The following is a 25,769-nucleotide window of genomic DNA, read 5'->3' as shown; positions in this document are numbered from 1 at the left end:
AAGAGAGGTCAGTGAAGCTCTAAAAAGGCTCAGGGCCAAAGACTTAGGTTCTAAGGAAGCAGAGATCCTTGGCAATGGTATATTTATCGGGTTGTCCAGTGTGTTGAGCGCTTCTCTCTTGAACCATGGAAATGTCAATGCCAATGCAATTAAAGAAACCATTTCAGTGACAGAAATATTAGCAGATCTAGTCTTACAAGGTAAAGTCCCTGGGGAGCAAGAAACTAACATGGAGACTGAAATCTGGGCCATGCATTTACGGAAAGATGAGAAATGGGATGTTTCAGGAACTTTCTCTGACAGACAATATTGCAGGAACTGCTTTTATACTGAACTGAAAAAGAGTAATCATGCTGAATTACAGGTAGATGCTGTGGTATCCACTGTTCTTTATGAATTTGACAGAAATCCCTTTCCATGGTTGCTTTATACAGAAGATATTGGAACAATGGTGACTGGATTAAAAATGACAGGAACCAAAGCTAACGGTGACGTAATCAGTATCACACCTCATGTGGTTGAAATGATCATGGCTAGAAAAGAGGAGGCCATCTTTGACTTGACAATAGGACCAGACAAAAATCTCCCTAAAACAACTGGTGGCTTTAGTTTTGAAGTAAAAAGAAGCTCCAAAGATATTTTTATCCAGATTGTGTCTAAAATAAATATTACTTTTCATGTCTTTATATACCTAGGCCACAATATCAGCCACCCCCCTGTAGCTGTGTATGCTGCTTCCCATTCCAGTCCTCCTACACCAACTAAAATGGATACTAATGTCACTGATTGTGCAGTTAAGGCTCCATATATCCTTTGTCTTCCTCAGTCATTGCTTTGGTCTCTTTTCCAGAGCAATAGAGCAGACAGACTGAATATCTCTGTTGTCTTACAATCACATCCAATTGTCAGAGACCAAACCACAAAGATAGTTCGCATTGCTCATTTTGCAGCAGCCTGCCTAGACCTGGATGGAATTCAGAACCAATGGAAAGAAGGGAGTTGCCATCTTGGCCCTCAGACCACCTATTCCAAGATACATTGCATCTGTAAAGCAAAAGAGCGTAGCAGAAGAACAGCCAACCCCAGGCCATCAAGGACCTCAGGACTTGGTATCCAATTTTTGGCTGCCAAAGTACTTTTATTTCCCAATCAAGTTGATATGAAAAGGTTCCTTTTAGCATTGAGTGGCCAAAATCCTGTAACAGGGTTGACAGTTCTTGCTATTTTTATAATCTACATCTCTTTGGCTATCTGGGTCATAAGAAAAGATAAAGCTGGCATCAGGGATCAGGTCATAGATTTGCCAGACAATGATCCCTTTCACGAGGTGAGGTATCTAGTCACAATATACACAGGAAGTCGTTTAAGATCAGGCACCAATGCTGATGTCTTCATTGAACTGATTGGCCAAAATGGGGCCAGTGATGTACATCATTTAAAACATCCACAGTTCCCAGGGATCTTTCAGGACGGATCCATTGACACCTTTCTCTTAACTACTGAGAGAGACTTAGGAAACATTTGTTCTCTTCATATTTGGCGCAATAATCATGGCTTTGGTCCTAACTGGTTCTTAAGCCGAATCAAAGTACAAAACATGGATACTAAACAGTCATGGCTATTTATATGTAGGAAATGGTTTGATCCTGGCAGGGATGATTGCCAAATAGAAAGGTCATTTACTGTTACAAATTCCAGTGTACCCTTAAGCAAGACTGATTATTTTTGTATTATGATTAGCAATGACCTGTTCAAGAACCATCTTTGGCTGTCTGTCGTTGTTCATTTAGATGATGACTCTTTCAGCAGATTCCTCAGGCTGACTTGTTGCTTAGCAATACTGTTAAGCTCCCTGATGTTTAACACTATATTCTTCAACGATACTGATCAACATATTTATTCAGTAGAACTACAGTATTTGAGATCTATAACAATTGGAATAGAAAGTTCTTTGATTTCAGTTCCTGTGCAATTGGTTCTGGTAACCTTGTTTAAGCATTTATCAAAGAAACATTCAGCCTGGAATGCAGCTCAAGCTCACCCAAAAGGAAGTTCCTCCTTTTCATCTGAAAACCTTTGTGAAGAAGGCAATTTAAAAGCTGCTCCACCCTCAGAGATGAAGTCCCAGCAATTCCCCCACAGAGACACCAATTCCAGCAATAATGTCGCAACAGAAAATGAAACATTTTCTGAGAAAATACATAAACCACAGTCTACTTGGTGGGTTTTATACATCGCCTGGATCATTGTGCTTTCTGTATCTGGTGTGCTCTCATTCTTCATTGTACTACTTGGCCAATCCTATTCCACTAAAACCTCTTTTGAGTGGTTAATAGCTTCCATTACCTCATTTTGCCTAACTGTGCTTTTCCTTGAGACCTTTAAGGTAGTTTTTTTTACAGCCTGGAATACCATTTATCCAAAATACTGCAGAAATATCCCATGGACAAGATACCAAGATCTTAAGTTTAATGATAGAACTATCCCTGCAAACGAGATGAGACAGTTACATGATAACCTTGTCAAACTTAGAGCTTCAAAGAAATACCAACCAATTAAAGGCGAAGAGCTTATAATATTGAGGAAGAAAGCAACTCTTAAGAGTCTAGGTTATATTTTAGCAAAAAATATGGTCTGTCACTTTGTCTTTTTAGCTTTAATTTTAAAGTATACTCATCCTACAGAAACCACCAGTAGCTTTCACTACAATCGATTTATGCGTAAGAAATTTTCTCTTGGTTTATCTGAAGTAAATAAAGTAGAAGATATTTACAAATGGGTGAAAAATATCCTTCTGCCGTTGATACACAATGACTATCAACCAACCTATCTTTCAGAGACCTGGTCCAAAGTCCTTGGGTCGCCCAGAATGAGACAAATAAGAGGTATACATTCTGACAGGGCATGTACCTATTTACATAGCTTTCAAAAAGCATTTCTGACGGATATTCACTGCGTACACCGATATGGAGGTGACCCAGAAGATCAAGCTGACTACAATGGGTCATGGTCAGCTCCAGTCAATCGTCCAGCTGCCAAACCCACCAGCTTTTCAGGCTACACTTATGAACAAAGCATTGCTGAGTGGGAATATGAGTCATATGGAGAATTAAACAGCTACCCATCCAGAGGATACAGCTTTTATTTTTTCACAGGAGAACCACAAATAAATTCAACAGAAAGACTGAAGACTTTGGAAAGGAACACCTGGCTTGATCACAGGACCTGGGTAACTATTATTGAGCTGACCACTTTTAATCCAGATGCAGATCTGTTTTGCAGTATTTCTGTCATATTTGAATTTTCATATGTTGGCCCTCTTGTCAGCAGTGTGTCAGTTCATTCTTATAAGCTCCCACTTTTAGCCGACCAAACCAGTAGTCAAGTTTTCTTATTTTTATGTATTGTAGCCATACTTATATTTTATATTGTGGATGAATATCGCATGCTGCGTCAAGAAAGGCTGAATTATATAAAAACAGCTGCCAATTTAATTAATTTTGGAATTAAGACATTCTGTCTAATTTTTTTGCTGCTGATTCTATTCAGATTGAAGCTTGCTTTTGAGTTAATGCAGTTTTATTTGTATAATCAAGAACAATTCATTCCCTTCCATGCAGCTGCTCATTTTGATCGAGTTGTCAGAACAATTAAGGCATTATTGGCTTTTTTCCTAGTTATGAAAACATACCGGTATCTCAGGTTTATGTTTGATGTTCGCTTGGCCCAAAAGTCATTGTTTGAAGCTCTTCCTACAATTACTAACTTGTCTGTAGGAGGGGCCATTTTATTTTTTGCATATATGTCAGTTGGGTATTTAGGATTTGGCCAACATGAAGAAAGTTACCGTACTTTGCTTTATTCCTTTACTACTGTGTTATCTTACTGCGCCTTAGCATTTAGGGGCACTGAATTTGCAGCTGATAGGTTTCTGGCAGGTCTCTTTTTAACTTCCTTTTTGTTTGTGATGATTTGTGTTATCCTCAATTTATTGCAAGCTATTATGATCTCTGCTTATACGGAGGCAAAGAGATCTATCTATCCAGAACATGCACATGAAGCTGAAATGATGGATTTTGTGATCCAAAAGATCTATAGTGCATGGGTTTTTGTGACCACTGGTAAACGGACCACAACACGGACAGTCATGTTTAACAGAATGCTGTATGGAAAACAAAGAAAAAACTATGTGCAACAGTTTAAAAAGGAAGAATAATAATAGAATAATTGATAAATAGCTTACCTTCCAGTTTGAAAAAGAGATTGATAAGAAATTGATTAATTTCTGCCATGTTTTCCTATACATTTCTTATACATTTTCTTGCTATATCATCCAAATACCCAAACTTGCGTTAAGGTAACATATCAGTCACCTTTCAGTGATCCCATCTCTGATATCTCTAGTGATTTCCATAATTACTGGCAGAAGACTTATCAGTGAACATATACATTCTAAATATACACTGATTCAGTAATTTCAGGAACTTCTCAGCATGCACATGTTTCTGCACAGGAGTGAGAACCTCTAAAAAGATGGGGAACTGACCAGTTAAATGTGAAATAGATGTTGCTATGCTTGGGAAGCCTTGGGGATGTGTTTGGCACACAGCTGCTGAATTGTGGTTATTATCCAGCCTGTATCCCTACCACAAATTTACCTCAACAGCTCCAAAGTTTTCCAAATAAAGATGAGTGATAACCAGAGATAACCAGCAGGCAAGATTCACTGCATATATAGAAACTTTTGATGGTAATGAAATAGAAATGCATGCCTTCCTCTCTGAGTTTTAAACTCAAATTTCATCATTTTCCAGGAAGCCAGTTTTCTGTGGCTGCATCCAGGTGTCTTAGTTTAACATTACCTAGTTGTTAACACAAAATAGTTACTCTATGTAGTTAGAAGTGTTTGTTCATACAATTAGTCTACACCTTTTCTTAAGAATTCCACTGTTATTGCACAATATATGTTTGATGTTTAAGAAGTTAAAGTGGGGTGGGGTTTTCTTCTTTAATGAAACCATAGTAAACATCCCTTAAGTGTTAACTTTTCCTGCTCATTTGAATAAATTCTATAGGTTTCACAAAGTTTTGGTCTTTGACAATTCCTCCTTGAATTGTGTTTATTTCTTTAATTTACATAAAATAATAAAACATAATTAAAATAAGGTTGCTTCTACCCATCTGACTGACACACAGTATTGCTCTGGAGAGGAATAGGTGGACTTTGGGCTTTAAAATTTCAGTGGCGCCTTGTGTGGTGCCAAATGTTGGTGCCCCCACTTTGCCTTCTGTTATTTATCATTGTTGCAGCACCCCCTGCACCCCCTCTTGGCTCAGCACCCAGTGCGAGCAAACGGATTGCGCTCCCCTAAGTCTGCCCCTGCTGTTGTGGCTGTGCCCTCTCCCTTTCATTCTGTCCCTGAGGGCTTGGCTGGGTGCTCTTCCTTCCTTTTCCTGCAATGGCAGATGTTTCCATACCCAGTGGCAGAGTGATAGGAGCCATGTGAAGCAGCTGTATTGTGCAGTGATGATAAGATTTGATACCTGATTATGAGACTTGAATTCAGCCTCCCAAATTTTACAAGTTGCTCTGCTAAAGTATAAATCTACTTAACACTAACAAAACATAGGTTCAAAAGACAACAGCAAATCACTCCTTTCATGCTTAAGGGAAAATAGGAAGAACCGGTGAGGTTGACATCAATACAGTGGTACCTCGTGTTAAGTACTTAATTCGTTCCGGAGGTCCGTTCTTAACCTGAAACTGTTCTTAACCTGAAGCACCACTTTAGCTAGTGGGGCCTCCCGCTGCTGCTGCACAATTTCTGTTCTCATCCTGAAGCAAAGTTCTTAACCTGAAGCACTATTTCTGGGTTAGCGGAGTCTGTAACCTGAAGCGTATGTAACCTGAAGCGTATGGAACCCGAGGTACCACTCTACCAGGAATGGTCCTAGAAAAGATAATCAAATGGTCTTTCCGTGAGCATTTAGGAAAAGATGCTGTGACTACTAAGACCCAGGATGGGTTTCTCAAAAATAAGTCCTGTCAGACAGATCACATTTCCTTTTTTGAAGGAGTTACAAGCTGTCTTTGCTTTCAGAGAAAGTTCCTAACTCCCCAAGGGTTTGAGACCCATTGCCTACCCTCACCTGTTTTAGCCAGCCAGTTGGGGTGTGTCCTCTGTCACACGCTGGCAGCTTCTAGGAGCCCCAGGTGAGAGCTAAGTGCCGGGTGGCGACACCAGAAGGAGCACAACATGCCCCCCACCAGAGGTACTGCCTCTCCCGTAACACCTTACGCATTACTTTAGCTGCTGGATCACACATAAAACTCGAATGTTAAAAAGAAAAAAGAAAAGCACAACACATTTGATGGCAATGGGGAGTGGAGTGAATGAAGCTGAAGGTATTGTTCTTGGGCCACAGCAATTTAAGGTTGTGTAGCTGAAGTTTTTGGGGGGCGGGGAGGTTGTTGGTTATGACAACTAAATGTTCCTCCAGAGCAGGGATGCCGACAGGATTTTGGGGGCCCAATAAACTGTTGGGTTGAAATCACGACAGACGAATGGTGGGTGTCAAAGGAGAGACGTCTGCCGGGACAAGTCCCGGGAACTCTCTTTTATTGAATATTACAAACATTGCCACAGGTGTGCTTGTGGCTGATTGGCTGATACAAACACAAAGCATCTTGTTGCTGATTGGTTAACATAGGTACAAGGCGGGAATAACATATTACATTAATCACTGATAGTTCAAAGACTGGGAAACGGAGCTGGAACTAGACAGGCATGAAACCTCCAAATTAAATTATAACTAAAGATTGATATTGAGAGAACATAACATGAAGGAATACAACAATCACGTCCCGTAAATGTGGTCAGCAATGCATTAAGAACAGGTCAGGATACACTGTTTCATGAACTCAATGGGAACTGTTCAGAACATTCTCAGACTTATGTGCAGAGGCAAAAACTTCCCAGAATGTAAGAGAGAAAAGAAGCAAGAGTTCTCATAGTAAGCATAGAAAGATTTCATAGTAAGACTTCCCACAATGCCACATTATGTGCAGTAAGAGAACTGCAGAAAGAAAAACTTCCCTTCATCTCCCCCTTTCTTTTCTTGTTTGCGAGGCATTTCAGGTGGATAAGGCAAAAATACTTCGGGATTAGTGGTGTGCCAGCGAATGCCCGAAATAAGCCTGCCAGGGTCGATGGGACAAAAATACTTCAGGATACGTGGTTTGCCAGCGCATGCCCAAAATAAATCCGCCCACATCTCCCCTAAGGTTTACTGTTGGTGTTGCCATTTCGCAATGTAAGCAGCAAGGAGTTTACTGGGTGGTGGAGGGGGGGAGAGAAGCCGAGAGAAAAGACTCATGAGGCTAGGAACGCATTGAAGGAAACAGCATAGTAAAATAAGAATACAAATTATGAAAATAGCATATTGAAAAAGATTACGAAGCCAAGTAAGGTTTGGCAACCAAGCGGTGAGCCACTGGGTGAAAGAATCCCAGAGGCCAGGAAAACCAATGTCCTGTTTAATGTGATGTGTAAGATTTTGCAAATGAGAGATTTGACTTTGAATGGCTCTTCAGAATTGTCAGTAATATTGAAACAACACATGTCATTCACTTGTTCGCAGCCATAATGATGAAACATCAGCAAATAGTGATAGCAGCACGATTTCATAAAAGTCCATTATATAGTTCACTCTGTTCTTTATTCAAAGGGTGAAGGGCTTGAGGAGTATAATTCAGAGTTTTTGCTGCATAACAAGCTAAAGAAGTAATGTTCATACGATTCCGTACAGCCAATCCAGGGACTCCTAAGAGAGAAACAACTAAAGAGATATATTCAGACCTACTGAGAAGAGAGACAAAAGCATCGCAATCATTAGTCAATTCAGTATTGCAGCGATAAAATGATGGACAAACGGCTTAAACAGCAAGGTGTGCCATGGCTGATGTATTGCTGGAATGTAATTAAACGTATAGCCAGGACACGACCAGAAGATTTCCAGTTGAGGGGAAGTGCAAGCTTACTCATTAAATTGAATGGTAGCTTGTAATTGCTGTAGCAAGTCTCTTCCCCACAGATTGAGGTGGATTTTCAGCACACAGGGCTGGATGTAAGCAATGGTTTCAGAGCTGTCAGGCAGAGAAACAGGCAGCCACTGTACACTTTTGGAAGAGGTTTGGGGGCCACCCACACCCCAGACTGCAGAAGCAGACTCAAGGGGCCACGTGGGGTCCCAGCAACTACTAGAAATTACAGAAACGTCTGCGCCTGTGTCAATCAAGCCTTCCAGCACAATACCATTGATTTTATACTTACGAAGAAGTTTCTTCTCACCAATCCTCTGGACTACAGCTAACAGCTGTGGAGGGAAAGAAGAGAGCGCGTGCAAATTAGTATCCATAATAGAAGCAGTAGGATGAGAAGGGAGCACCACCAAATGCGCCCAAGACTCACCCTTTTTTAATTGCATGGGCATATGGCTCCAGAGTTGAACCATTATTGTGCCTACATAGTCAGGATCCAGAACTCCAGGAATAACCTGGATTCCTTCCTTTGCCGCAGAAAATTTGGGTAAAATTAAACCTGCGACTTTAGGAGGCAAGGGACCTGCCAATTGAGTGGGCATAAGCACAATTTCACCAGGTAGAACAGAGTCTTTGGTCTCTTGATTGATCAAATCAATGGCAAATTCAGAGGGTGTGTTCTTTGAAAAGTTTGCAGCAGCAGAAATTAAAGGTGGAAATCTCTCTAATTTTCCTGGCCCGAGAGAGAGGCCAGGATGCAGTTTCCCGAACTCCTGCATTGATTAGCCCAATGATAGCCTTTGCCACATTTCGGGCACTTTTTAGAAGGTTTAGCCTTAGAGGCAGAACCATCCTTGTGTGCCCCCCCGCCAGGGGCTCTGCATTGCTTGGCAAAATGGCCTGGGCGCTTGCAATTAAAGCAGTTACCAGTAGGCTTAGTGGTTGCTTGGATTGCGCCGGCAAGCAAGGACATCGCATGGCTCTGGCTACCGACATCCGCACAAGCTTGAATCATATCGGCCAGTTCATATTTAGGGCGATGTATGATTGACTGCAAAGCTTTCTTGCAATCAGTGTTTGCGTTTTCAAAGGCCAATTTTTTCATCAATTCATTTTGAGCAGTGGTGTTATCAATCTGCCTAGTGACTGATTCTTTCAATCTATCTATAAACTGATGGTATGGCTCCGAATGCTGTTGCTTAATATTTACAAAGGAGCTCAGCGGTTGCCCAGAAACAGGGACTTTCCGAAAGGCGCGTTGTACACAGGTCGCGGTGCGAACAAAATGTACAGGTGTCAGTGTTGCTTGGGCAGTTATATCAGCAAACTGACCAGCACCATAAAGTTCATTGGCAGTATGTTGAGGATCAGACAGGGCTGAAGCGCTATGTTTAAATTCACTCTCAAACACCACATACTGAGCAGGGGACAAAAGCATGCGCATCAGGTCTTTCCAGTCCTGAGGTAGCATAATGTAACCAGTTGCTATGCCTTCTAGCATCCCTGTCACATAAGAGGATTTCAGACCAGAATCAGCAATGGCTTTCCTTAATTCCCTCATTACAGAATAAGGAAGCGATTCATAATAAATCTGCTGTTGAGCAGTTCCAGGGTTGGAATAAGAGATAGGGAAAGCAGACGGCATTTCACCTGGCCACTCAGACTCCTCCTCTAAGGACAGGAGCCCTTTTTGCCTTGCCAGAGAGAGTGCAGCACGCACAGCTCCTATAGAGCAAACAGGGGCTGTGGCAGGAGGAGGAGGGATGGGGGGGGAGGAATCAGGCTGAGGCGGAGGGATGGGGGGGGAGGATGCAGGCTGAGGAGGGTGAGAGGCAGGGAGGGATTGGCTGGGCTGCAAAGGAGAAGGAGGTAAAAGTTTCGGGTAAGGGGGGGGATTGTCTGCGATGGCGAAAAGCGCTGGTGGCGAGCGAGACGCCTGTGGTAATTTAGCAACGGCATCAGCACATTTCTGCCAAGTGAGCAGACAATGAATCGGAGCCCTAGGTTCTGCAAAAAGGGTTGTTCCGATCTTTTGCCAAGTCTCTACGTCCAAAGAACCAGCCTCTGGATAAAAGGTGCATTGGCAATTAATCTCACATAGCAATGGTTCAATTTCTTTTAAGGAAATATTAACACCCACCTCCCGCTGCCTAACTAAATAAAGCAATTCTTTAGCATGCTCTTTCTGGAATTTAGTCAAGTCCCCTCCCATACTCACGAAGTAGCGCGCTGAGACTTTTCCAGTCGGGTGAAGTATGAGGTTTGGCTGCGTAAGGGATCTGGCACGTCAGGGGTCACCAGATGTTGGGTTGAAATCACGACAGACGAGTGGTGGGTGTCAAAGGAGAGACGTCTGCCGGGACAAGTCCCGGGAACTCTCTTTTATTGAATATTACAAACATTGCCACAGGTGTGCTTGTGGCTGATTGGTTGATACAAACACAAAGCATCTTGTTGCTGATTGGTTAACATAGGTACAAGGCGGGAATAACATATTACATTAATCACTGATAGTTCAAAGACTGGGAAACGGAGCTGGAACTAGACAGGCATGAAACCTCCAAATTAAATTATAACTAAAGATTGATATTGAGAGAACATAACATGAAGGAATACAACAATCACGTCCCGTAAATGTGGTCAGCAATGCATTAAGAACAGGTCAGGATACACTGTTTCATGAACTCAATGGGAACTGTTCAGAACATTCTCAGACTTATGTGCAGAGGCAAAAACTTCCCAGAATGTAAGAGAGAAAAGAAGCAAGAGTTCTCATAGTAAGCATAGAAAGATTTCATAGTAAGACTTCCCACAATGCCACATTATGTGCAGTAAGAGAACTGCAGAAAGAAAAACTTCCCTTCAATAAACTCTTTGTAGATTGCCTTCCTCTGCTCACACATAGCAGACACCACAATCTATTGCAGAGTTTTCCCAACTTTTCATGGTGGTGATACACTTTTTAGACTTGCAGCATTTCATGACACAGCAATTCAGTTTTACTAGCAAACTGGAGGTTAAACTAATCCATAAGAGCTCGGGGAGCATTTGCACGACACACCCACACACTGCAGCCAACACACTAGTGTGTTGCAACACACAGTTTGGAAAGCTCTGATCTATTGGCAAGAACTTAGCCTACCTTACCTCATAAGGCTGTTGCAAAGATAACAGGTGGAGGGAATAATGCATATAACCTGGAGCTCCTGGTGGAAGAGCAAGATACAAATACATATTGCAGGTCATGCAAAGCAAAATAAACAAGCACAAACCTTAGAAAAGCCTTGCTTTAATTGAAATGTTTCATAGTCCTGATGATGCAGGAAAATGCAAAAAACAAAAAAAACAAAAAACAAAAAAGCATTTTGCTAACCCTGAAGCACTGCAATATCAATGTTAAAACGTTGCAACTCTCTTGCAGTGATGGCAGTCCTGTGCTCGGGATTCTCATTCTCTGTGTTATCCAACAAAGTCTGTATATTCCAGTTCCAAAGTTCAATTGTCTTTTATGACTGCTGGGTGGTGACCCTTCAGGGCTCGGTAATCCAGTCAGGGAAAAAGGGAGGCAGACTGTGTTTAGAGCACCTTTTAGAATCATAGAATTGCAGAGTTGGAAGGGACCTTGAGGACCATCCATTCCCCTGCAATTCAGGAATGTGCAGCTGCCCCATATGGTGCTCAAACCTGCGAATCTGGTGTTATCAGCAACGCACTCTAACCAGCTGAGCTACCCAGGCCTTTCCTGATTTTAAATTTGTATTCATTCTTTCTTTTGTATAGAGACTGGCCTGTTTGTCCTTTGTAGAACTCAGTGGACTCAGCGCTAACTGGGAATGCTTAGGTGGTGATAGAGGCCAGGGGGAGCTTTTACCAGCTTAGGGTCCAATTAGGTCCTTATCCAGCTTATCTGGAGAGAGTGGACTTTGCCCCAGTTATCCATGGGGGCTAGACTACTGTAAGGCACTCTGCAGGCAGCTGCCTTTGAAGATCATCCAGAAATTTCAGTTGACGCAATTGTAGCCATCTGTCTACTGGTTGGAGCCAGATTGTCAGAAGTAAAGGTAAAGGACCCTTAGATGGTTGAGTCCAGTCAAATTTGACAATGGGGTGCAGGCCTCATCTCACTTCAGGCCCAGGGATCCGGCGTTTGTCCGCAGACAGCTTTCCAGGTCATGTGGCCAGCAGGACGAAACCACTTCTGGCGCAATAGAACACCGTGGCAAGGGCCAGAGTGCATGGAAACGTTGTTTACCTTCCTGCTGCAATCGTACTTATTTACTCACACTGGTATGCTTTCAAACTGCTAGGTTGTCAGGAGCTGGGACAAAGCAATGAGAGCTCACCCCATTGCATGGACTCGAACTGCTGACCTTCCAACCGGCAAGCCCAAGAGACTCAGTGGTTTAGACCATAGTGCCAGCCACCCCCAGATGGTCAGAATACATATTGTACCAGTATTTCCAGACCCAATTCAAAGTCCTGGTGATTACCTTTAAATCCCTGAATAGTTTGGGCTGGGTTACCTTACATTTTGCCTGCAGCTGTATCAACCTATGTGTACTCTATGATCTTGGAGGCCCCGTTGAGATGTCTTCAAATAAAGATAAAAAGGTTGTTGGGCACATGGAACAGGGCCATTTTGGCAGTGGCCCCAGAGTTATGGGATTCAGTCCCACATTAGATAAGGCAAGCCCCATCCCTCAGTATTCTCAAATGGGTCCCCCCACAAATACTTTATTATTTCCACTTATTTATATGAGAAACACGAAGCAACAATCAACATTCAGCAATCCCACCCAACCCCAGCAGAGGCAGCAGTTGACTACTTACAATTAACTTGTTCTATCAATGCTGCACGTTGGGTCTTTTAATTTTTTTTTTTTAAAATGGCATATTTATTTCTGGTGTCATTCAGGCACTGGGTCGGGTGATATCCCTGGTCACATGACAAGGAAGGAGCAGAGATTTCTGAGAAGTGGGCCAGCACATCTCCAGCTTTCTTCTCTGCCTTGTTGACAGCCTTTTATTTGCTCTGCAATACTTGGGCCTTTTTATTTCCTGATCTTATCTTTGTTCTAATTGACTTTAGCCTTATCTGCCTTACTGATTATTCTGCCTGAGCTCCCTCACAGCCCTTCTCCTCACCCTCCAGAGTGGCTGTGCGCCTTCCCCCACCCACATTTAGTTTCCTTCTGCAGCTATTTTTTCCATTAAAACTTTATGAAATTACAAAGAACCTTTCTTCATTTTCTCCCTTTCCTTGCTGCTGCTATCGGGTGGGAGTGATCAGAGGACATGACGGGGGGGGGGGAGCCTCAGAGTAGTCCTACTGCTTGCCTGCAGTTTCCCACCCAAAATGCTTGCTGTGTGGTTGGTGGCCTTGTGCCCTCGCTCCTGGCACAGGTGCATATCTAGCCTTAGCCCTGCTGAAGGGCTATTTTATTGAGTTATTCCTCTTCTGTACCCAGGAAGGAGATCAGAGCAGGAGATGGTGGCAGCAACAGTACCTGAACCCTCTTGTGGGTCCAAGGAAAGCAATGCAGGAGTCTAAGCATATAGACTGTGCTGCAGAGACATTGTGCTTGCAGAAAAAGGCATGCTGTGCTGAGATAGAATCAAGAAGAGGGCGACCTGATAAAATCTACTCCTCTCCCTCAGCAAAAGGCTGCAGCGTCCTCTGAAGTGCCTGGGGCACAATTCCAAAAACTGGAGTGGGGGATTACTTCAGCCATCAGAGGAATTATGTAGTGTTTTTCATTCTTCCTCCTCTGAGGAGGATGAATTTATGGGGTTTTAAGAAACAGCTTCTTAAAACCATCTTCCTGAGACCTTAGGGAACTGCTGCTGTTCAGGTACTATGATCAAGGGAGGAGATTTTTATTTTTATTTTGATGAGCTGGGAAGCATGGATACTGGTTGCCCAGTGATGAGTAGAATTCTAGAATTCCCAGTCATTCACTCTATGGCAGTTGGGGCTATCAGGAGACAGTGGCTGCTTCTGGTCCAAGTTTTTTTTCTCATCCTCAAGATGCACCTTCTATTATTCTTCACTCTCCTCTTCTTAGGCTGGGGTCGTTTTCAATATGCAGCAGCCATGACCCCTTATTTACTGCTACCTCCATTGCTGGTCACATGCTCTGACCAACAAAACTACATCCATCAGCTACAAGAGGACAAACTCCAGACTTCATGTCTGCAGGATGGGCATCCTGGGCATAATCATTTAACAGCTGTAAGATTTGTTTCAAGGACTGGGAAACAGCAGACAGTATTACCATCTGCTCACTGCTGCTGGCACTGGAACGTTGCTTTCATGTGTAATATGATTCTTTGGTCAGGCCGGATAGTGCTGGGCCCTAAGTTAGCAAGAGGAGACATCCATCCATCCCGCTGCATCCTCACACAGTGTGCGTCACCTTCCTGCACAACACCTGCATGCCTTCACCGCAACCTGAGCATTGAAGTGTTTGGGCAGGATGTCCACCTCTTCTTGCTTTGGCCACTCACACGCCCCATCCACGAGTGGCAGCTGGTGCAGCTGGGCTGGTGTGCACACCTCAACACTTCAAGTTGGCGTTATCACTACAGCAGTCGGCAGGGTCGTCTCCTCCCCACCAGTTATCATCCAGATTCTGCCCACTTTGCCCACTACCATAGTGGTGAACTGCACCACAAGTGCAAATCCTTCTTCAGCTATCGCCTGACTGTGCATTACACACACCAAGGGATATATATTTCTTCCCTCCACATCAAGCAGAGGCCCCAGATTAGCCTTAGCCTCGATTTGCAGGTGGAACCCATTCTGCTACACATTTGCAGTACCCATTCCAAATTGCTCAGCATCTCTCATAAGATCATCAGCCTCTCTTGGAGCCTCCTACCTGTCAACTCCCAAAAAATGGCCTACAGACTATGGGATGTTAAGGGTAGAAGGGTCTGGTCTACTTTCTACAATCCGTATGCTCTACAGAACAATTACACTGTTGTGCATATCCCACAGCATTCCAGGAAGAAAACAGTGGCCAGTATCTACTTTTGTGTAGATGAGGCAGGCTCTGGGGAGCTAGGTGGAGAACTTGGTTACTCTAATACCACCTTAAATCTAACATCAAAGAGTGAGCCCCGGGCACACCTCACTCTCAACACACAGAAAATCAAGATGGGTACTTACATTTTTAGCCGCACACAGGGGCTTTACTATTTCACCCAAGGAGGAAATGCTGCCAGTTCCTCTGGCAACCTCTCAAGCACTCACTACTTTTTCTATCAGCATCAGTCTCTGTCTTATTTGATCGCAATAGAGTTTATCCAACTACGGTGGTACAAGTTCAGTGTACATCTATACCTTAACAGGAAAGGAGCCCTTCTGAGTTATTTTTCAAGGAAAGATATAGAGATTCACATTTTCAACAGTGGTCCTTCTTTTTTACAAAGTTTGGTCTATATTGTGTGGTTTATTCCAGTGCAACACCCTCTCTTGCAATTCAAGTGGGCCTTCAACTTAGAATATTTTGATTCAAGGAAAGAATACCTCTTTTGGAACAATACCTATGCTTACAGGGATCATGTCAGAAATGCTGCCCAATTCATTCCTCATACAGTTTTACCTTTCAACCCTGCCCTGTATGCAGGGTATGTAGCCCAAGTAAACTGCACAAGAACTGGGAATACTCAAGCTGCTTTGAAAGCTACAGTCCACACTTATGCTTCAAAGACTGTGGAATCCACAGTGACTTGCCTTCAAATGAGTTGTTTAATTAAGAAAGTGAAGATCCAGAAACCTCATCCTAAAAACTGTATCTTAAACCATATTAAAAGGGTACCATTTACTTTGTCTGCTGACACAGAGGTGAATTGTCCAGGTTCTAAACTACGAGACCTAACCTGGAAAATCTATAAAATCCCAGATGTGAATAGTACTCCAGACTGGTCAAAACCATTTAATGCACCTGGCATTAGAAGCAGAAATCCTCTCATGTTAGAAGTTCCTGCATCTATCTTAGATTATGGTTTGTACCTCTTTAATTTTACAGTGAAATTAATTGCAATGGATACTTTGGAGAGTGTGGAAGACTCTGATTCAGTGTTTGTAGCGATTGGACCAGGCAGTCTTGTAGCTGTCATTGCTGGAGGTGCTGTGCAGACAGTTGGGTTTTCTAGCCAGTGGACTCTGGATGGATCCGCTTCTTCTGATCCTGACGCAGCCCAACCCTTTGAAGGACTCACATTTACTTGGTACTGCACTAAACAAAAAACAGACTTTGCATCCATGATCTTAAGTGGAAATGGAAAATGTTATCCAGAACAAGTGGATTTGAAATGGACAGCTTCCTCTGACCCAGTTCAAACAGTTCTACCCAAAACGCTTCAGGAAAACGTTGTTTATTATTTTCTCCTGGTAGTTCAAAAAGGAAGCCGAACAGCTCAAGCTCAGCAAATGATACATGTGCGGTCTGACTCTGCACTGATGCTGAATATCACATGTATTGAAAATTGTGGTAGGTCAATAATACCAACAGAAAGATTTTGTCTTTCTGGTAAATGTTTAAATTGCAGAAAATCTAGCAGACCACTCTACCACTGGTCACTTTTCTCACCAAGTTCCACCGAAATACATTTTGACTGGGACTCTAAGACTACAACTGGGAGATCAAGTCCATACTTATGTATACGTTCTTTGAGTTTTGTGAATATGAGAGAACAATCATATATGCTTGTTTTAAAAGTGAGCATGTGGAAAGGAGAGTCATCAGTCTATAGTTACTTATTTTTTGTAAACTTTCCACCAGTACCCGGAAAGTGTGTCCTTAGCCCTGCCATGGGAATGTCATTCTTAACAAAATTCATTGTTCACTGTAGTGGGTTTAAAGATAAAAATTTGCCTCTTACATATAAAGTCAGAGCAGTATCAGATAAATGGACCTCTACTAGACTACATTCTCCAGACAATGGTATATTGGGGACAATTGTGTATTGTGGGCATCAGCCTAAAACTCCACCAACATTTTTACCCACTGGTGCTTTAACAGTATATGTTGAAATTTATGATGCACTTGGAGCATACTCCCAAATAACTTTACAGACAACAGTGAATAGTCCATTGAGAGGTAAGCAAAATGATGCCATAATAAATGAATTACATGATTTAACCCATGGACCCACAGCTCCAATAGCATCTTTTCTCAAAAGTGGAGACTATTTTAGGGCAGGTTATTTTGTCTACATGGTGGCTTCTACTTTAAATGATATTGAAACCTTGCAAAAATTTCATTCCTCTAAAACTGAACTGCGGGAAATCCTTCTAAATAGGTCTGCAGCTATCCCTACAATAGACGTAACAGGGACAAACCAAATGATCTCAAGTATTTCTCAGATAACACAGGAAACCACTGAAATAAATAGGAAATCGCAACTACTTGCCATCAGAAAACTCAAAGATTTAAGTGAAGAAGTGCAAAGGCACAGCAATGACAACCTAGGTTCTAAAGAAACAGAGGTTCTTTGCACTAGTATTTTTGCAGGATTGTCCAATGTCCTGAAAGCTGCTCTGTTAGAACATAGAACTGTTAACAAAAATGGGGTTAAGGAAACCATCTCTGTCAGTGAGATTTTAGCGGACCTAATTTTACAAGGTAAAGTTCCTGGAGAGAGTGAAACTATTATGGAAGCCAACGGTTGGAGCATCACATTAAGAAAAGATGAAAAGTGGGATGTTATCAGTGCTTTCTCAAAGAGAAAAGACTGCAGGAACTGCTTTTATCCCAAAATGAGACAGGAGAACAATGAATTACCAGTGGATGCTGTGATCTCCACTGTTGTTTATGAGTTTGACAAGAATCCTTTTCCTTGGTTGCCAAATACAGATAACATTGGCACAATGGTGACTGGATTCAAGATGATAGGGACCAAATCTAATGGTGACATGCTTGGAATCATGCCTGATACGGCAGAAATTATAATGACCAGAAAAAATGAAGAAACTGTCATCTTTGAGTTGATGATGGGACATGGCAGCAAACTCCCTAAAACAACTGGAGAATTTAGTTTTGAAGTCTGTAAGAATTCCAAAGATATTTTCATTCAGATTATGCCAAAACTAAAGGTCACTTTCCAGGCATTTGTATACCTAGGTTTAAGGAGCAGCAATCTTGCTGTAGCGGCTTTTAGTATTTTCCATAACAAACCTGCAATACCAAGGGGAAATAGCTCCAGTAATAATGGCTGTGCACTTCAGACTCCGTACATATTTTGTCTTTCCCAGACATTGCTCAGAACAATATTCCAAGGCAACAGTGCAAAACAATTGAACATATCCATTGTTTTACAATCCGACCTTTCTGTAAGTCAGCTAGTTGGCATTGTGATTTTTACTGCCAGCTGCTTACACATGGATGGAGTCCAAAGTCATTGGAAAGAAGACCTCTGCAGCCTTGGCCCTCAGACCAGTTGGCAAAAATTACATTGCGTTTGCACAGGCAAAAAGCGTGCTCCAAGGACTGCAAATTCTCAGCCAAGAAGAACCTACAGAGATAACATCAACTTTTTGGCTGGGGAAGTAACTGCATATCCCAGTCCAGTAGAAATGAAAAAGGTCCAGTTAACCCCAAACGACAAAAATCCTGTGACAATGTTGACGGTACTTTTCATTTTGATAGTATACATCTTCTTGGCTATTTGGACAATAAGAAAAGATAGGGCCGATTTGAAGAGCAGAGACCATGCCATAGTCTTGCCAGACAATGATCCTTTTGATCAAGTGTGCTACCTGGTCACCATATACACAGGCAGCCGTTTTGGAGCAGCAACCACAGCCAATGTTTTTATTCAGCTAATAGGCCAAAGTGCTGTCAGTGACGTGCACTGCTTAAGGCACCCCAAACACCCGACTTTTCTTCGAGGGGCCATTGATACTTTTCTCTTGACGAGTAAGAATGACCTCGGAGAAGTTTATTGCCTTCAAGTCTGGCACAATAATGAAGGTTCTTCCCCTGATTGGTTCTTGAGTAGAGTCAAAGTGGAAAACGTATACTCCAAACAGTCTTGGGTGTTCATGTGCCGGAAATGGTTTGCTCTTGACAAGGCAGACGGCCTAATAGAGAGGACATTAGTTGTTACTCAGCCAGCAGCGCCTTTAAACAAAATTGATTTCTTAATGATAAACATTGCCAGTGACCTGGTGGATTGTCACTTATGGTTCTCAATCTTTGCTCCTGTCTGTACAACTTCTTTGAACAGGCTTCAACGGCTTTCTTGTTGTTTAGCAATACTATTGTGCATCCTGCTTATCAACGTTATGTTCTTCAACGCAGATGAGGATCGAAACATGTTTTCTGAAGAGTTACAGTATTTGAGATCCATAATAATCGGAATCCAAAGTGCTTTCATTGCTTTTCCTTTGCAAATGATTGTAACAGCTTCCCTGAAATATTCTCAGAAGGAACCTTCACCACTGAATGCAATGGAGACCTACCCTCCAGAATACTCTGCTTTCATGTCTGGGGACTTTAGAAATTGGCAGGAGCGTCTGCAGAAGTGGTACCTTGTAGAAACTGGTTCAAACATCCCAGGACCTAATTTCCCAAGGAGGCCTTCCAGTGTCTCAGAATCATCCGAACTGGAACAATCAAAAAAGATAAAATGGCGACAGGCAGGAAAAAGTTGGACCAACTGCACAATTTCTGAGGGTGATGCAAATGTAATTGCAACAGAAGAGGACATAACCCAAGATTCTAAGCCCAATATCAATTCTAGTAATAATTATGTGAAGAATGATACGTATCCTCAGATAAAACCACCAAATATTCCCCACATGCTCTTTTATAGAAAGCCACAAATAGTGTTTTCATGGTGGAATCAATCTATTTTGTGGATGGTGGCCTTGGTCATATCTGCCATGTCATCATTTTTTATCATATTTTATGGTCTGCACTATGACTATGAAACATCATTCGAGTGGCTAACAGCATCCACCATCTCTTTTTCTGCATCTGTATTTTTGCTTCAAACTCTGACCATAGGGATTTTTTCAGCCTTGGAGACACTTTATCCCAAATACTGTGAAAATGTTCCATGGTCAAGCAAAAACACCTTCTTAGAGATTAATCTGGAAGATGCAACTATGGATGCTGATGATATGCGAGAATTGCATTATGATCTCGTTAGAGCAAGAGGTACCAAGCACTACCAACCCCTGGAAGAGGATGAAATCACAATTTTTAAGAAAAAACAGAAGATTGAACAACAAGCTTTCATTTTCATAAAGGACATAATATGTCACTTTGTCTTTTTAATTCTTGTTTTAAACATTGCTTACTCAATGGAAAACACTGCTAGTTTTTACTACAACCAGGATATTCAAAACAAGTTCTCTCCGGAGCTTTCAAGTATCACTAAAATAGAGCACATTTACAGTTGGCTTAGCAATGTCTTTTTGCCTTTGATCCACAACAATAACAAACCATCCTATCTTTCAGATACCTGGTCCAAAATCCTTGGGTTACCCAGAATGCGGCAAGTTAGAGCAAAGAATACAATAAAAGAATGTTTCTATCCACATAGTTTTGTACATAAATTTGTGATTAGTACAAGCCATTGCCTTCATAAGTATGGCCATGACAGTGAAGAGCAAAGAAACCACTTTGGGTCTTGGGCAAACACAGCCAATAGGTCTGTTTCAAATAATTTTGCCAATTTTCCAGGCTTCACTTACCACTCCCTCACTGATCCTTGGCAATATAATTCATATGGAGAACTAAACACTTATGGAGCAGGAGGATACACTTTTAATTTTTATCCAGAAGAGCAACTGCATAACTCAACAAAAAGAATCAATACTTTAAAAGGGAGCAGCTGGCTTGATGAAAATACCTGGGCACTGATAGTTGAGATGACAACTTTTAATCCAGATGTCGATTTATTTTGCAGTATCTCAGTTGTATTTGAGATTTCTAATTTAGGCCCCGTTAACACAAGCTTGATGATCCATTCATACACACTCCCCATTTTCAAGCAGCTAAGTGGTATGAAAAAGTTTGTCTATATAGCTGTTGGCTATATTCTTGTCTTTTACATCATCGATGAGTTTTCTGTGGTGGAGCAACAAAGGCTAAAATACATAAAAACTGTTTCAAATTTAATTAATTTTGGGATAAAGGGTGTGTGTCTCTTCTTCCTTTTGCAGCTTGCCTTCAAATTTAAATTGGCTTCTGCAATAACAGAATTGTTTTTACTTCACCCAGATGAATTTGTTCCATTCCATAAAGTTTCCCATGTTGATCAAACATTGCGGATAACTCTGGGTTTCTTGGTCTTCCTCATAGTCTTGAAAACTCTCCGGTATTCCCGATTCTTTTACGATGTGCGCCTGGCTCAGCGATCTATTTTAGCAGCCCTTCCTGGCATCTGTTCTATGGCTTTAGTGGTGGCGGTGTACTTCTTTGTATACATGGCATTTGGTTACCTGGTATTTGGACAACACGAATGGAATTACAACACAATGACTCATTCTGCTCAGACAGTATTCTCTTACTGTGTTTCGGCTTTTAAAGACACTGCCTTTACATCCAATAGGATTCTGGGGGGTCTCTTTCTAGCTTCATTCATGATGGTGATGATCTGCGTTTTGATCAATTTATTTCAAGCTGTGATTATGTCTGCCTATGAGGACATGAAGCAACCCGTCTATGAAGAGCCTTCTGATGAAGCAGAGGTAGTAAATTTTCTGTTTCATAAGATTCGCAGGGTCTGGTTTTTTGTAACCTGCAGGTCAGCATCCACAGCTGATGCAGAGCTTTTCAACAGAGTTCTGTTTGGGCATCCTGAGAGGAAAAGCACTCACCACCTGGGGCTCAAAGCCAGAAAAATAAATGGCAAAAAAATGGTTTATCTTGTCATTTGATTCTTAAGCTGACTTTTTCAAAACTGAATGAAAACTGCACATTTAAAAAGACAGAAAGGAAGAAGTAAGGAAAAATGGATTGCTCCAAATATTAATCAGTGCTAATTCCCAATGAAACTGCTTTTCAGTGCCGCCCTCCACATCATCCCATTTATTCACAGAAGCTATTGTGGAATGATTACACTTAATTAACTGCAAGCACTCCCATACCACTAGTCTGGATGAAGAACCAGTATCGGTGTAACCTCAGTTTCTTACACCTCCACCCCTGCCTCCCTCAACCTCTCTTGTCAGGTGAGAAAACAAGGAGGGAGAGTGTTATAAAACTGTAGGAAAGGGTTGGGGAACAGGTCTTTGGTGTATGTATCCTGCATTAAAAAACCCTGTTGTTGTTATTGTTGTTGTTGTTTCAAATAGAGATTTCATTTGGGTGACCTAATTTATTATCTCTTAATAAATTGTATACAGCAATATACAATGTTTGAGATGAGAGGGTGTGTGAGAAGTGTAATGAGTGCCTTTTTGCCAAAGAGGAAGACTGTAACCTTAATAGTAAAACTGTCCTGTCATTTGCATGAGGCGTTTTGTTTGCTTCACTATTTTATTTGTATGTCATTACTACATTACTATAATTTTACAATTACTTTGTGGCATTATGAATATCAGGCTGAATCAATTGCAGAGCCATGAGGGGTAATAACATTCAGGAATGAAACACATTGCCCTTGATTTCATCTTTTGTACCCCATATGTTTGTAGGACTACTGTGCCACGCATGTGCTTATGCAGATGCAGCTGAGCATGCAAATAGCTATGGTGTGCACAGACTGCACTGTACTCATGTTGACAAATGCAGCATATATGCTACTGAATCTAGAGACCAGCCCACTAATTCATGGGTTATTAAAGATATTTCAGGTGAACCCTCTTGTGTAAGGCTACCCCAACCCCTGCTCATGGCACCCCTAGCAACTGTGTCTTCAGCATACATAAGAAGTAGCACTACACATCTAGAGGGCGTCCTCTGAAGAGGTGTTCCTGATTGGGCCAGGACCATCACCACCAGCCTTTGCCCTGGAGCAGCGCTGCATGTGTACATCAGTTTGCATGTGCTGCTGGGTGAGTGGGCGGCCAATCGGTGTGTCAGCACTGGGAGCAATGGGGTTAGCCCATCCCATGCAACCCTGCAGCTCCTTTGAACCTGGTTAGGGATACTTAGCAAACTGAAATGTGGCACATATGTGGCCCAATAAATATTGAACACTAAAAGTCTAGTATGAGACAGGACATAAAATGCTCTGCCTATGCTACTTCCACACTAGCTGAAATTTTGTCATTTGATATTGACAGAGTATGGGGGGGATCCATTCCTTTTACAGATGTAAAGGTGCTTTGGGATGGAAATCTGCTGATTTCTTTACCTTCTCATTCCACTTTTATCAGAATATCATTTAGTACAGCACCATTCCTTACAGATTTATACATTTTTACATCTATGGTATCCAGGCAACACCAATGCATGATGCATAACTGAAAGTGCCTATTTTTTCCCTTCCTGCCTGCCCTTTCTCCATGCTTCCCATATGCTACACTTCATAGAGCATGTACAAAAATGACCAAGCTAGGAGTATTTTTTTGTAATTGTCTGGCCACGGAAAGCATCTGAGTGTACCATGGATTGTGCAATTGTTGTGTATAATTCTTGCTGCACTTGCACGTGTGTGTGCTTAAATAGGAGCTGAGCAGAACTTGGCCACCAGCAACAAGCCCAGCCGGGAATGTTTTACAGTGCTTCTCGTCTTTCCTTGCCCAGTGTAGTGGACTGAGTGGGCAGTTTGAGGCTACATGGTAAAGGGCAAAGGGCTTGCTTGACCCTTCCTTGCTGTCCCCCTTCCTACTGCCCCTTTCCTTTTACAGACTTAACACATCCCACCAGTGCCACAAGAGAATCACAACCAGTCAGACTTGGTTTCTGCAGGAAGGGAAGGAGGAACTACTGAGGAGGCAGCCCATTTCACCACAAGCACCTCTGATGCCTCACCTGTTTTGCAAACTTTACAAACGCCCTGGGACGTGCACACCAACAAAGAGTTGAGCAGCAAAATTCCAGGTTAGGCTTTTTAATGGTGCACAAGTCCTGCTCCACTGCTACAAAGATGATAGATAGATAGATAGATAGATAGATAGATAGATAGCTGGATAGCTGGATAGCTGTGCCAAACCAGAGCTGAGGAAGCCTGGCAGTAGAGCAGCTCTCCCAAGAAATGCCACAAAACACGCCAGACATCAACCGCCTCCCCAAATCAGATGGTTCCACTTTGAAACAGCTGCAGCTTTGAAGCTTTTGCCCCTACGCCCCCCTTAACTGCACTAACTAGATCCCCTCCCCTGAGTAAGGGTGGGGAGAAATGGGATGCTGTTGACTCCAGCACAATGTTGTGTGGATGCCACCCCCAAAATTAGTGCCCTCCACCCTCAGAGGCTTTGCAGTGGCCACCAGAAATGTTTCTGGAAATAAGAAAAAAACTTATGATAGGAGGGGAAACTATTAAGTTACATCATCACATGTCTTAACAATCAGACTAAGAGCCAAAGCAACAGAATACAGAATCCTGGCTAAAATTAGTCAGTCGAGCCAAGTTTTCCTATCTGCAGATTTTATCGAAGAATTATTGTTTATCTTTACTGAAGAATTAGAGCTGAACCTTTACAAAATGATACCTCTTTAAAGTTTGCATTGAACTTACTGTTTCACACCTGCAACTCCCCAATTCTCCAAGTAGTGTGGGCATTTCCAAGGGCAGCTGCTACAGGGGTGTGTTTGCAATCAGAGTCAACATGGACAGTCAGCATCACTAAGCACTTGCCAAGACCCACACCTCAGCTGAGGGCCCACTGCCAACTCTTAGAGCTCCCAGGCCCTCCTGCTGCCGCTGCCTGCACACGCCTACCCACCCTCTCCAAGCAAGCCAGCTCTGAGAGGAGCAAGGGAAAGAAGCAGCAACCTCTCTTCCTCTCTAGAGAGACGTTGCCAATGAGCCTGCAGGGAAGATCTATTCAGGCATTCGAATTCAGGGCCAGCCCAAGACATTTTGGCACCAGAGGAGAACCAGAAAATGGCACCCCCCCCCCCCGCCAGGGGCTGAGTGAAGATCTACATCAGGAACAAGGGGGAATGAAGACCCACGTTGAGAACAAGGTGAAAATCTCTTTGCATTTAGTGTCAATGAAAATCACTCAATGCAAAATAATAATAATAATAAATAAAACCACCCCACGTCAAAAAGAAAAACTACCACCAGACTTTCAGAAGACATTTGAAGGCAGCCCTGTTTAAATTATTTATTATGATGATGATGTGGAATTTGATGAAAATGTATTTAATCCCCCCCGGCGTAGCTGGGTTTATTTTATACCTGTGGAGGAACTAGAACTACACTGGTTTTTTTCACCTGCGTGATTTAGTTTAGATTCGTGCCTTGCCGGGGGGGGGGACACATGGCCCTTGGGCTCCTTTCCAACTCTACAGTCTATGATTTACTCGGAGCCTAGACCTGTCCCTCTCAGCGGGATTTAATTCCAAGTATTTTTCATTGCTTGCAGACTTCACTTCCGCTAGTCCTATTTATAGCTTTGCTCGGAAATGAAGTCATGTAAGTGGGACTTGCGTCCGAGTTAGCGAACTATCTCAGAATGTGAAGACGTCAAGTCAAGGCGGCCGTGAGAAGCAGCTGGTTCCCGCGGGGCGTCTGCAAAGGGAGCCTTTCTCTCGCGCTCCTTGAAAAGGAGGGGCCGGTCAGAGGCACAGGAAGGGGCTGCGGAGCTGGGAGC

General features: G+C 42.4%; 1 protein-coding gene across 3 annotated transcripts; it reads left to right on the top strand.

Moving 5' to 3' along the window:
• The first annotated feature begins 12,269 nt into the window (after positions 1 to 12,269).
• PKDREJ (polycystin family receptor for egg jelly) lies at positions 12,270 to 25,648 on the top strand. Of its 3 annotated transcripts, none has more exons than XM_081005355.1 (2): positions 12,270 to 22,232; positions 25,570 to 25,648. In XM_081005355.1, exon 1 carries the CDS (start codon positions 13,899 to 13,901, stop codon positions 21,936 to 21,938), a length of 8,040 nt encoding a protein of 2,679 aa, XP_080861481.1. In that variant the 5' UTR covers positions 12,270 to 13,898; the 3' UTR covers positions 21,939 to 22,232; positions 25,570 to 25,648. The 3 variants fall into 3 exon arrangements, with proteins under 3 accessions (XP_080861481.1, XP_080861480.1, XP_080861479.1); XM_081005354.1 differs by having other exon boundaries at positions 25,542 to 25,648; XM_081005353.1 differs by lacking the exon at positions 25,570 to 25,648 and adding an exon at positions 22,407 to 22,516.
• Positions 25,649 to 25,769: the final 121 nt, after the last annotated feature.

The sequence above is a fragment of the Podarcis pityusensis genome (assembly GCF_964106645.2).
Source record: "Podarcis pityusensis genome assembly, chromosome: 5".
NCBI lineage: Eukaryota > Metazoa > Chordata > Lepidosauria > Squamata > Lacertidae > Podarcis > Podarcis pityusensis.
Note: the sequence above shows the minus strand (reverse complement) of the source record. Positions and strands in the feature narration are given on the sequence as shown.